At 42.3% G+C, this 12,832-nt stretch overlaps 1 protein-coding gene across 1 annotated transcript; it reads right to left on the bottom strand.

The window, feature by feature from the left end:
- Window positions 1-2,165: 2,165 nt before the first annotated feature.
- Window positions 2,166-10,487, bottom strand: fgf8a (fibroblast growth factor 8a). The gene is made up of 5 exons (XM_070978271.1): window positions 9,490-10,487; window positions 9,352-9,388; window positions 8,272-8,452; window positions 5,865-5,971; window positions 2,166-3,701 (listed from the first exon to the last, which is right to left on the bottom strand). Exons 1-5 carry the CDS (start codon window positions 9,519-9,521, stop codon window positions 3,417-3,419), a joined length of 642 nt encoding a protein of 213 aa, XP_070834372.1. The 5' UTR covers window positions 9,522-10,487; the 3' UTR covers window positions 2,166-3,416.
- Between the last annotated feature and the right edge of the window lie 2,345 nt (window positions 10,488-12,832).

Here is a 12,832-nt window from a genome sequence, read left to right on the forward strand (position 1 = left end):
AACTAAGAAGAAAAACAAAGAAGTTGTGAACTTGCAGCAGCATTTCTTTAACTGCCCTGCAAGTTGCCAACACCAAAAACATACCACTCCTTCCTTTATCTTGCTGCCAACATCTTATATCTCAAGGAATTACACTGATGCCTCCAAAGAACTATTGCTGTTTAAAATTCAATTCCTTACATCTCCCAGCATATATTCCTCACAACACTTATCACACAAAATCCATCCATCCATCCATTTTCTATGCCGCTTATCCCTTTTGGGATCGCGGGGGGGCCGGAGACTATCTCGGCTGTCAATGGGCGAGAGGCGGGGTACACCCTGGACCGGTCGCCAGCCGATCGCAGGGCACAAACACACAACCATTCACACTCACACTCACACCTAGGGGCAATTTAGAGTCACCAATCAACCTAATGAGCATGTTTTTGGTCTGTGGGAGGAAGCCGGAGTACCCGGAGAGAACCCACGCATGCACGGGAAGAACATGCAAACTTCACACAGAAAGGCCCGACCCGGGAATCGAACCTGTGAGGCACGCGCACTACCTGCTGCGCCACCGTGCAGCCCCACACAAAATCCAATAAGCATTATTCTGGAGGGCTCCTTGAATGTCTCTGCATTTTCTACACGACACTTTGCATTTTCTCTTATGCAATTAACATTGTGTCTGGCAACATTACTACAGGTAACAAAGAACCATTTTTTTCTTCTCTCTGACAGCCCTGCTGTCTCCCATTGGTTACTTCACATTTCTGTATTGTCTACATTACTCACTAACTATGTTGCAGTCTTTCGTTTGTTCCTCCTCTTAAAATGTCAAGGAGCTGAATATGTTTTCATTTTCGCTGCCCATGGCATAAGTGAGTGAGCAGACCTGGACTTTTCTGACACCATGTAATGTCTGTGTGACATCAAACTAAGAAGAGCAACTCGGAAAGTGCTGAAAACTCAGCTGCATTTATTTAACTGCCCTGCGCATTGCACAACACCAAAAACACAACAGTCCTTCTTTGTGTTGCTGCCAGCATCTCGTACCTCAACGCATCACAATATCTGTACTGATACCTTCAACTGTCAGACATTTGATTGATTATAGGTACCATTGCCTGTGGACAAAAACCTGTACTCGGCAGCCATATCCTCCTGAGACCCACCTAGTCATTTGTGTCCTCTGTAATGGACATTTGGTTTTGGTCTATATCTTTTGACTCATTTGAGCTACCCTTTAAGTCCTGCTGTGCTCAGTAGAGGACATCCTGGCCTTTCCAGTGATATCTCATGTGTTTGGGTGGGACGAGGAGAACTTTCTTTTCATGCTGAGACAAAGTAGAGACTGCAGCAAAATGCAAATGCCATAAGAGAAAAGATACGTCAAATATTGTTAAGATATTGTTTTTTTTTGTTTGTTTGTTTTTTTAACTATGGTAATCATATATTTTCTTGTTTATGAACATGTCAGGAATCATAAAATTGGAGTCAGAGTTCAGTTAAACTTTTTGTCAGGAAAAATAATAGCAATATTATGAATGTTTAATAATGTCAATTTTGTTCAGAAGTTCAACAAAAGGTACGGGCCAAATGTTCAGTTTCATTTACAAAATGGATTGACATTCATGTTTTCTTGTCAGCCTATTTTGATTTTGTTGTGTTATGGTAAAATCATTCTGTTAGATCACTACAGTGGACATGCTGTAAAATCTAAACTAAAAATATTTTTTTACAAAATTCTGAATTGTGAGTTATTGTTTTAGCTCAAAAGAAGCAGGATATCACACACACACACACACACACACACACACACACACACACACACACACACACACACACACACACACACACACACACACACACACACACAAAAATTAACTTGAAAGATACTTTTTTTCCTTGGTTCTCAGGAGAATATCTGGCAACTTGCTTTATAGCTGGAGACCCTGTATGCATAAGTACTGGGTGGACAGATGTTGTTTGTCAAGAAATTATCAAGAAATGGTACAGTAATTGAAATTAATTTCACAATGATTTTTAGTTTTTCCTAACTTTTTCCTTGCCTCTGTGTCAAGACAAACTTTTGTATAATAAAAACAGGTATAAAAACACACAAAGCAATTGGAGCATGGGTAAGGAGCCTGGCAGGCAGAAAGAAAAATATGTGCACACAAATGAATAAATCTCTCTATTTAATAATTAGTGTGCACAGATGTATACAGATAATTAGTCAGTAGTGTCTTTGAATTAATCATTTGTGCACAGAAATTAACAGAACATAGCTTTAAACATGTTTTATTAAATGCAAACATCGTATTTAGATGAGACTGTCCATTGTCATTTATTTCATATTAAGCTGGTACAAACAATAAGCAAAATAAGTAATTTCTGTGCACAAATGTATTGTTTTTATTTTATACATCTTACAGGCTCTTGTAGTGCTATCAAAGTAACACTAAGCTAAAATGGATTTACATACAGTACGTATGTATGGAGAATAAGGCTGGTCAGCAAATTTGTGTGTGTCGGGGTTTTTCACAGATAGGTCCAAAACAAGAACGTATCAAACAAGAGTTTAATATCTGTCTTTTAATGTACATTTACACATTTTAAATAAATATTCCATCCTTAAAATTATTTTACACATCCTCAAATAAAAATATATTTATATATGTATAAAAACAGACATTCAGGGGGCAACAACAACACAAGAGGGTGAGGGGTCGTGGGCGTGTCAAGGGGGTTCCTCACACTTCAATGCATTTTGTACAAATCAACATTACAGTCAGAACAGGAAACCTGTGATTATCAAATGTAGCTGCCACATTGTTCCATCAGATGCCATTAAAGCTCTGTTTATTTGAACTGTTTGAGAAAGATATAGAATGGTCTCAGACATTACTCAGCATCTAGCAAAAAGGTTAAACACTGCATACTTACGCAACATTTACTGAACCCTGGTTTATGTCTCTGAATGCAACGTTAACTGGCAGTGCGGTCAATCAAGGCCCTTCAAGTCTCCTTGAGCAGCAGGCTAGAGTCCAAAAAAATGACTCCACTGGTCAAAATGAAACAAAAAACAAAAACACCACAATGCACTCTACTAAGATGTCCCCGATAAGTCAGACAGTGAGTAATGTGCATCTAAAAACACAATTTTCCTTTTGTCTTGTCTTTTTTACACAGGTCAGTACTAAGTCTGGAGTACAAAAATAGATTTCTCATGTTTTTTGTCTATTAACAGTTGTTTTTTTTTTTACTTTGAGAAAAATAGAAATCAAACTACACATTAAGATATAGTAACACTCAGTATAAAAATGTCTCTAGAGGTTTTTTTGGAGAGTAGAGGAGTGTGTTGGCTGCTGGTAATTCAGTCAGTCTGTCAGTTTCTCTTCTTTCTCTCCGTCTTTTCTTCCTCCCCCTCCTCAGCGCTCTGACGAATATCGTGTACGTTTAGTCCTTTGACTGAAGGGGTAGTGGATGAAGTCAAAAGGGTGGTGGTGGCTCGGGTGGGAGGGCTGCTGCCCCTTCGGCAGCCTCTTCATGAAATGGACCTCGCGCTGGTGCTGGCGTGTTTGCGAGCCTTTCCGTGGCCGCCCGCGGCGGGTGAAGGCCATGTACCAGCTCTCGTAGCGGGCGTTCCTTAGCGCTGTGTAGTTGTTCTCCAGAACGATCTCAGTAAAGATACAGTCACGGCCTTGTCCGTTTTTCTGCAGAAACACACACACAAAAACAGTTTGTGGGAATGTTTAGAGAAGATCCTCGATGAGGATTTACAGATGGGAAATATCAGATGTATAAAGGTTTCCCTGTGCAGCCTGCCCCCTGCATGTGCACACACTCACACACACTCAGCCCTCCCCTCATACATGCAGCATATGCTACAGTCATTACAGATCAGAGAGAGGGGGATGACAGTAAGCGATGACTCTTCTCCCCCTTCAGAAAACATCCAGCAGCTATTGTGGTGTCAGTGGCTGCAGGACAGATCCTCCAGCCATAAAGCCTTAATCAGCCCCCAAGTGTCACTTTCACTTCTGTTTTGCCTGAATTGAATACCAATCAATACATCCTTAAATATGTCTCATCAGTTATCTGCTGTGTTCAGTTGAGGCCCCAGTAGATCAGGTTGTTGACTTCAGGCAACAATGCAGCTTAGGGATAAGACAGTAAATGCAAAGGTGGGTGAAGTGTGACCTCAAGTTGATATTGAGTAAAAACATTATACAACTTGCATCAGTGACAAAACGTACAGTAAGGTCAGCTGACAGTATTAACTGGACTTGGACACACAGTGCTAGCCTACAGTAACAAGCTCCCACCTTTTTTGGACAAAACTGTGTGTTAAAAATAGTCATGATACACCCATGTGCACATACATACACCCAAAAACACACTCTCATTCTCTTCAGCACACACACACACACACACACACACACACACACACACACACACACACACACACACACACACACACACACACACACATGCATGCATGCACACATACACGCACACAAACACACACACAGTGGGGCCGAGGCCGGCTGTGACTGGGCCGGTAGCTAGGGGCAGATGGTGTACGAGGCAGGGTGCTGGGTGGGTGGAGGGGAGTGTGTGTGGGGGGCTGCAGAGAGGCTGGCAGCTCTGTTTATTAGTCGTCACAGTCAGAGAGGGGCAGCGAGATAGCCTCAGCCTGAAACGCACACCTACACATGCACGTAACAGCAACAGCAGCATGACTAAACCCTAACCTGGAACCTTATATTGTACAAATACAGATACTGAATTCATGTAAGGCTATCATATGACTATTAGTGCCCATTAGCCTCAACACCTGAGCCTAAACACTCTGAATATGCATGGAGGAAAACGTCTTACATTATCTTGCTGGTCATGACAGCAACAAACACACACGCACACACATATATCTCAAAGGTTAAATTAGTGCAAAGCTTAAAAGGCGACTTCTGTCGTCTAAAGGAAGCTGCCAGTTGAATTGTAGATATGGTCTGCAGGTTGGAATTTAAATTTAATTTCTTTATAGTCAACTAATCCCACGAAACCCCAAGCCTGCATATATGTAGTTTAGTTATTAAAAAAGGCTCAGGAATTTCCGAAAACAGCTGGCCGCTATAGTTTTAACAAATGTTCCTCAGACAGGAGGAAATAGTGCATTTGTTGTGCACTATTTTCAGCTATGGACAAATACACATTTGGCAAGAGGAAAGAGCTGCATCAGACTTCAGGCTACATTTAATAATACTTGTTGGGAGGATCAGTTCAATTCAATTTAATCAGGTTTTGACTTGTAAAGGGATTTGTTGAGATAAGAAAAATAGAATGTTTAAAACCGTATTTGAAAAATACCATTAGCTCATGAAAGTTGATGCACCTTGGGTTATTTTTGGAACAATATTTTAGCTGAGGAATAATGTATTTATCTGCTGTGCAGTGATCCATCACCTCATTTATGTGGTCATAAATAATCTCAGCTACAAAATTATATTAATTTCCTCTGTTTACTGTGACTTGACCTCTCCTCAACAGAAAAATCTTAGATTTAGCTGCATATCATTCTAGATTACTTTTCATTATACTTTAGAGCTTCTATGACTTCTTATTCTTTTGCTTTTGACACATCAAAGACTAATGGATCATTTTGATTTCTCTGCACTCAACACTTTGCCACAACAATTCAACTTCTGCTCAACAATATGATATGAGGTCATCCTTTTCAACACAGAAGTCCATGAGACACACACTAAATCCTCTTCTAACTCCTCTAGCTGTGCTGCTCCAAAAGTTGACATTTTGACCTGAGCTACAGTAAGGTTGCCTCTGCTCCGCTGGTTGAGGTCAGCTTTTCTCCTCACCTTGCCAATGAGCTTCCCCCTCTTGTTCATGCAGATGTAGAAACCCGTCTCGGCTCCCTTGATGCGCACTCGGCTCCCAAACGTATCTGTTTCCACAACGAGTTTGGCTAAAGAAATCAAACAAAAAGAGTTTTGTTAGCAACTACAGCTGAGAGCATGATGCTTGGCAAAAGGCTCATGTAATTTTAGCAAGATGTGTCTTTTTAGTGTCTGTCCCTAATGAATGACTTAACAGTGCACATCAGGGCAGTGGACATAGGAGCATTAACAACATATGCAGAAATGCTGTGTTTCCAAGCATGCATACTCTCACTCCTGACAACCACACACACACACACGCACGCACGCACACACACACACACACACACACACACACACACACACACACACACACACACACACACACACACACACACTAAAACCTGTGGGACCATTCCTGTGGATTTATGCAAGCTGAAATTCTTGCAAAATGATAAAACCACGTGTCTCTTGATTCTTTGAAAGCTAAAGAGGTGATCCTGGCCGTCCCATCAAGAATTCCTTTTTCAGATAAATCTGCATTGACCTCACACACAAAGCTCCACATTTATCTCTATACCCTGAGACATACTGAAAGAAGGGAAATACAGACAGTTGACAGAGCATCACTTTATGGAGTTTTGTACAATTTTACATTGCTTTTCAACAACATAAAATAACAAGACATTGAATTTCATTGTTATTTAACTTCTGCAGAATGACAGTATTTATCTTCAGGTCATTTTCAGTCTGCCGCACGTGATGAGTTTGCACTGCAGAGATTTGACATTCTCATTGATATTGATCCAGAAAATTTAATGCCGATAGCAGATGACCTTTTATAAATTCCATTTAAATCCACAATGTCTCATAAAACTGGTTCCATGGCATCGGGCGCCGGGTTACTGGGGTCACTGAGGATGGTCAGGCCTTTCCAACCCACCAATGGCTAACCGCGACATGTCGGAAAGTTATAGATGTGGTCACAACCAGCAGCTACAGCTGAGCTGAGTAAGGGGCAGAGTCAGACACACACACACACACACACACACACACACACACACACACACACACACACACACACACACACACACACACACACACACATTTCCCCTTTAACACTTTCATAGTCCCCTCTCTCTCATTTCAGAGAAACCGACTTCAGGTGACCTGAATAGCTTGCACACTTGTTTTGAGGCCACACACATGCACACAATTACATCCTTAAACAACTGAGCTCCCTGTCCAGACAGCAGCAGCAGCAAACACACCATTATCAGTTGCCTTGTTAAGAGAATGAGTGTGTTCTTTATGGAATTCAGTTTACTTTAAATGCAACAAAAACTGTAGCCCAGACTAGCTGCAGAGCTCAATGAGTGGTTCTGAGGCTGGGCAGAGAGGGGTTGAAGGTGGGGTGGAGGGGGGAGAAGGCGCTATGCAGGAAATGTTCGGGAGGTAGAAGTAAGATGACTCTTCCAATGGCTCTTCCAGACCTGCAGGATCTCTGGAGGATCACCTCAAGCATCAACTACAATCCACTGGACAGTTTCTCTGTGCTCTAAGCCTCTTCCCCTCCAACAGCATAGACTGGGATCACAAATGGTGCAAAGGTTGGCCACCTTCATCATTCATCTGCTTGGTTAAGGGGTAAATGCTTCAATAACATGCTGCTGATAGGGGTTTTGACTTTTGTCTGGACATTTCAGCATCTTGAAGCAAGACAGAAATAGACAAATCTCTGACTGACTGACTGACTGACTGACTAAATGGGACTTTATTCGATAAATTCTGCAAATATACTGATTTGCATTGGAAATACCATCTCTCATTATACTGGATTTACATACTGGTGTACATGTCTTTATGGAAGAAATATAAACAATACAATTAAATATATGACTTTTGAGGTGAATTAGTTTTTGATATTTTTTGCTCTTTAAATGCTACAGCGCCTGTCTTTAATGACATTAGAACAGTGGCCTTCAGCCTTGTTCAGGGGGAAATAAATGCCAGGAATAATTTTTATGACAAAGTAAAAAAGAAATTTAGAAATAAAAATGGGAGTTACATTGTAAAAATGATAAAATAGGATGGATACATTTTTGGATATAAAAAAGAAATAATGAAGTACTTGTTGGCCCAGGGAGAGAGTTAGTGTGCACAAAGTGGAAGATTTTACTTCTGGAAAATTAACGAGAAATAAATCCAAATTGTTCTTTGGATTGGTGCAAAATTTCAAGGACAAAAAAACTAAAAATTATCTGAAAACTTGGAAAAAATCGAATTACATTGACCCACTTTCCGCTAACATTTAAGGGATCTCAGGGATTATTTTTTCAGCTATTAACAAGGAGTTCGTGTCCTTGTGCAGTTGCGGGGCTTCTCTTACCGTGCACATCTCCATCGTCAGCCATGGCGTTGATCTTCTTGTTGGGCAGGACCTGCACATGCTTGCCGCTGGTCCGGCTGTACAGCTGGTATATCCGGATCAACCTGCGGCTCACGCGGTCCGTCACTTTGCTCTGCTCGCTTACATGCTGCGTGAAATTAGGCGGGGACTGATTGGTTACCTGTCAGAAATTAGATATCATCACAATCATCAGTATGTGTACATTTATTATAATAGTAATTACTATTTATTTATCTATATTTTTATTCATTTTTACCGACATTAAACGGTCCAAGAGGGAGACAAAAATCAGGACAGGAGTACTGAGCCAATCGTGTGTCTTCTAGTTACTGTAGGAAATGATTTAAGCACTTAAACACCGAGGGAAAAGCTATCCTCAAGCAACAACAGCTTGTTGTCGTTTCTTTTTTCCTAATGACAAGTGTAACAATTTCCAGGAGAGCCACTGCCAAATCAAATTATCAGCTTCCAAAAAAGACGCGCGGTGTGATTACAGGTTGTGCGTACAGGAGAATGTGCGCCACAGCGCACAGCAAAAACACTGTATGAGCCGGATAAATGTTCGGCTTCTCATTCTTCTTTTTGGGAAACAGAACATACTTCAGCTATATTCAGTCTGATTTTTTTTTGTCTCTTTTACTTCGATCTGTCTATCCGCCGTACTCCGCTGTGATGGAATGACTGCTGCTGACGGAAACATTGGCCCTGGTTCTTTTGTGCCCCACGACATTTTTTATAAGACTTGCAAGCATTTCCCTCTGCCCCGATGCCCCGTCTGTGCCCGCGCGTCATGTGCCAGGGCCGGTATGTTCATCAGCAACCTGCCAGCAGGCCGCGCGCCCTGCTGCCCGTCGCACCATGGGAGCCATCCGATATTGTTGTATCACATAATGTTATGATGATCCCTCACCTTTCCTCCTCTGTTACTGCACCGTACATCACAAGCTTAGACTGCCATATGTTTAAGAGATTTTTGAAGCTAATCCTTACTCTAGCCCCCAAAATAAAAAAGACACATTCAAAAACATTTATATGACAGAAATAAAAGCGGTGACATACCTGAGCATAGTAGCAAAATGCAAATAAGTGTAGAAACCTGCAAAGAAGAAAAACAACATGCATTAAGTCACTTCGGAGCTGCGTGAAGGAGCATTAACGGTGCGTAAAGAGTGGAAGTGGCGGAGGAAAAGCACTCACAGATAGCTGAGTCTGGATGGGATGGGTCGCATGTTGGATGGAGGTGAAAGCTCTTCCAGTTAATTCTGACCACGTTCCTTTCAAAGCTGCAAAGTCCAGCTGATCTCGATAGAAATCAAATATCCACAAAAAGGTCAGAGGTGTTGACAGAGAGGCTCATGCACGCACAGCGGACACATTCTTCATCAAATCACTGTCCATCACAGGCAAGCTCCTGCTCCGCTGAAATAGCCGAAGAACAGTGATTGATCGTTTCTCATGAAAATGAAGACGTCTGTCAGAAGGCTGCGCAAAGTCTAAGTGCACTTGCAGAAGCGGAGCTGTGCGTTGAAGTTTTGCGAAAGGCGCTGCAGAGTTTTGCTCTATTTTTACAAACAAGTTCGTCCGTGCTGTCAAACTGTTCGGCCTAGTTTGTAATCCCTGTGGTGGGCTACTCCTTCAGGTGTGTGTGATCCCGCTGTAAAGAGGACTGGGCTGGCTCGGGCTCCTCAGTGCTCTCGCTATGGCTCGATGCTGCTGCACCGCTCGGCTGTGGCAGGACTGTAGGCAGGACGCTCCTTCTCTCCTCTCTCTGCTCCCATCCCACACCACTCCCGTGTCAAGCCTCTGGTTCGGCGCTCACACACCCCCGGTTAAAATGGCAGGCTGATATGCTAAGAACAAGCCCCCTTTTTCCGCAGAACAAAAGCGGACAGCCACAGCTCCCCCCTCCCCATTTAAAACATCTCTACCTGAGGAGCGGTCGACACTTGGCAGGGGAGGGGGGGAAGAGGCGAGGAGGAGCCTGGACTGCCCCGCGCACTGCCGCCACAAGTCTGAGAAAAGCACGAAAATGAAAAAATAAAAATAAAAAATGACCGCCTCTCTTCATGCTGACACACTTCTGAGTACATCAGCTGTTTGTGATGAATGGTCAGCTGTAACCTCATGACCCGCAGACCCTCTTGCTCATCCCTCCTCTGCTCTCATGTCCTTTAATACTCTGTTCTTCCAGTTTTGGGAAGCTGAAGCTGGAGCTACTCAGCGTTGTGTATTAACAGAGCCAAGTGTGAGACACATTAAAAGGATTACAGGCGATTAGCGTTTTTAACCGCCCCGTCATTTGATAAAGAGAGCAGCTTCTTCTCTCTTTCAGATTTAACCCAACTGTCGGGACAAACAGGCATATAAAGATTTATTTGTGGAGTGATCCAAACTAATACACAAACTTCTGGAAAGCAAAGCTGCTGAAGATGACGGAGTGAATCATCAAGTCAAGAAGAGAAGCAGACAGCAGTAGGCCTATGGGTAAGAAGGCCTATGGGACATTCACACCTCACAGCATGGTCACTGACATTAAAGAGGCCCATTTAGTTTTTTACTCAAGAGATGTGCCACATTAATTATCTGCAATCCATCCCCTTTTATTGTAGAATAGCCATTCAACACAACCTTTACATCAGTTAGATTTTATTGATTGATTTGACCATTAATTAGTCTGCTCAGTATCGGCCACAACAAGGACACAGAAACTCAGCACAGTCTGATTAATAAACATCATTTAAGGTGTCGCTAAATTAGCTGGGACGGCTTGAGATCTACTGAGAACATCACTCAGCTTTGTTTGTAGTGTAAAAAGAGTCATTCCACAGAGTCACAGCTGCTACTGGGCCTGGAAGGTGGGGGAGCCAAAAATTGGTGGGTAGTTTTTTATGAAAGAGTTTCTTTAGGTTGACTTGAATTTTGACTTAATGTTTATATTGGCTTCAGTATCTCATGAGAAAACATATCAGCCTCACCACATCCAAACTTCCGCCTCAAACTACCCACAGCCTCTCCATCACAGAGGATGGTTTCACTGTCAGTCTGTCATACACTGTTGACCCACCAGTGGGCGCTCCAGAGGAGATGCTAGGTGCAGCCACAGTCAGTTGCCCCCAGAGTCCTTGATGGTGTAATATGATGGCATTAAAGACAGTGTGGAGCTGTGAATGGAGTTCTGCTTTGTCTGTATCACATGCTGGAGTCACTTCATCTGTTACTTGCTCCTCTGACAGGCTTCATGCTTCCAGATGATTTGCTTCCCTGTTTCCTTCCCTTCCTAACATTAGCATTAGTATTAGTGTGTGTGTGGGCGTGATGATACGTGTGAGATATGAAGTGGGTCAATGTGAGTAAGGCAATGTGTATAAGAGTGTTATACTATAAACTGCAATCAAAGCTATGGGAGTGTGTGTGTGTGTGTGTGCGTGTGTGTGTGTGTGTGTGTGTGTGTGTGTGTGTGTGTGTGTGTGTGTGTGTGTGTGCGCGCGCGCATGCGTGTGTGTGTGTGTGTGTGTGTGTGTGTGTGTGTGTGTGTGTGTGTGTGTGTGTGTGATGAGCGGCAGGTAGCTGCCACTCTGTACCCTGGCTCAGGGCCTGGCTGCCCTCCCCTTAACCCCAGGAGCCCTGCATCCATCAGCAGCCCTGCAGGGGGCAAACACCCTTCCCCCTCTGCTCCCACTCCCCTCTCTCTGTTCCTCCACTCATGACCAGAGCTCCACCAGTATTGGGTTATGAAAAACATATTTTTACAATGAAAATACAAAATAAAATCCCATTTTTACTATGAAAACACAAAATAAAATCATATTTCTGACAATATTTCTGCAACAAAAAAACAAACAAACCTGACAATAATTTTTGTTTCCTCCACAATTATATTCCTGATAGGCATCAACATCTCCTAAAGCATTTGGACCATCATGGGACTTCACATTTTAAGTAATCCTAAATACCTGTAAGCTATCAATGTTTTGCACATGTTAACCAACTATTCATTTTCACAGCCATTGATTTCCATTCATTTTATGTATAGTATAAAAATCACCTTGTAGCACCTTGAAACTATCTTGAGACAGGCCATCTATGATTCACAACGTTACTGTTTTCAAAGTTGCATGATGATGGCGTGGTATTGCAGTTTGAAGTGAGAATGATTTCAAATGTCTGCATTGCAGTACTGCATAATAACGCAACTGATAGCGATAAAAGGACACATAATGTTGACTGTGATGGAAGTTTAATCTCTGCAAATTGACTTTCTTACTGTCGTGAAATTAAATAAAACTGCTAGCTGCTCAGAAGGTGGAAAAGCACGCATCTAAACATGACATACTTAGAGATTTCAGCCTCCACCACAGTAAGTGAGTGGAATTTAGTTTGTGGTGCTCACAGGATTGAAAAACAACATTTCAATATTCAGGATCCCTGTTTCTTTCACTCTGGATGAACCACGAGGACACAGTGAAAACTGCTTTCATTCAAACTATTTCCTCAGCAGAATGCGGTAGTTCTGATGAAATGTGTTCACACTGAAGTTACA

The sequence above is a fragment of the Chaetodon trifascialis genome, chromosome 13, assembly GCF_039877785.1.
Source record: "Chaetodon trifascialis isolate fChaTrf1 chromosome 13, fChaTrf1.hap1, whole genome shotgun sequence".
NCBI lineage: Eukaryota > Metazoa > Chordata > Actinopteri > Chaetodontiformes > Chaetodontidae > Chaetodon > Chaetodon trifascialis.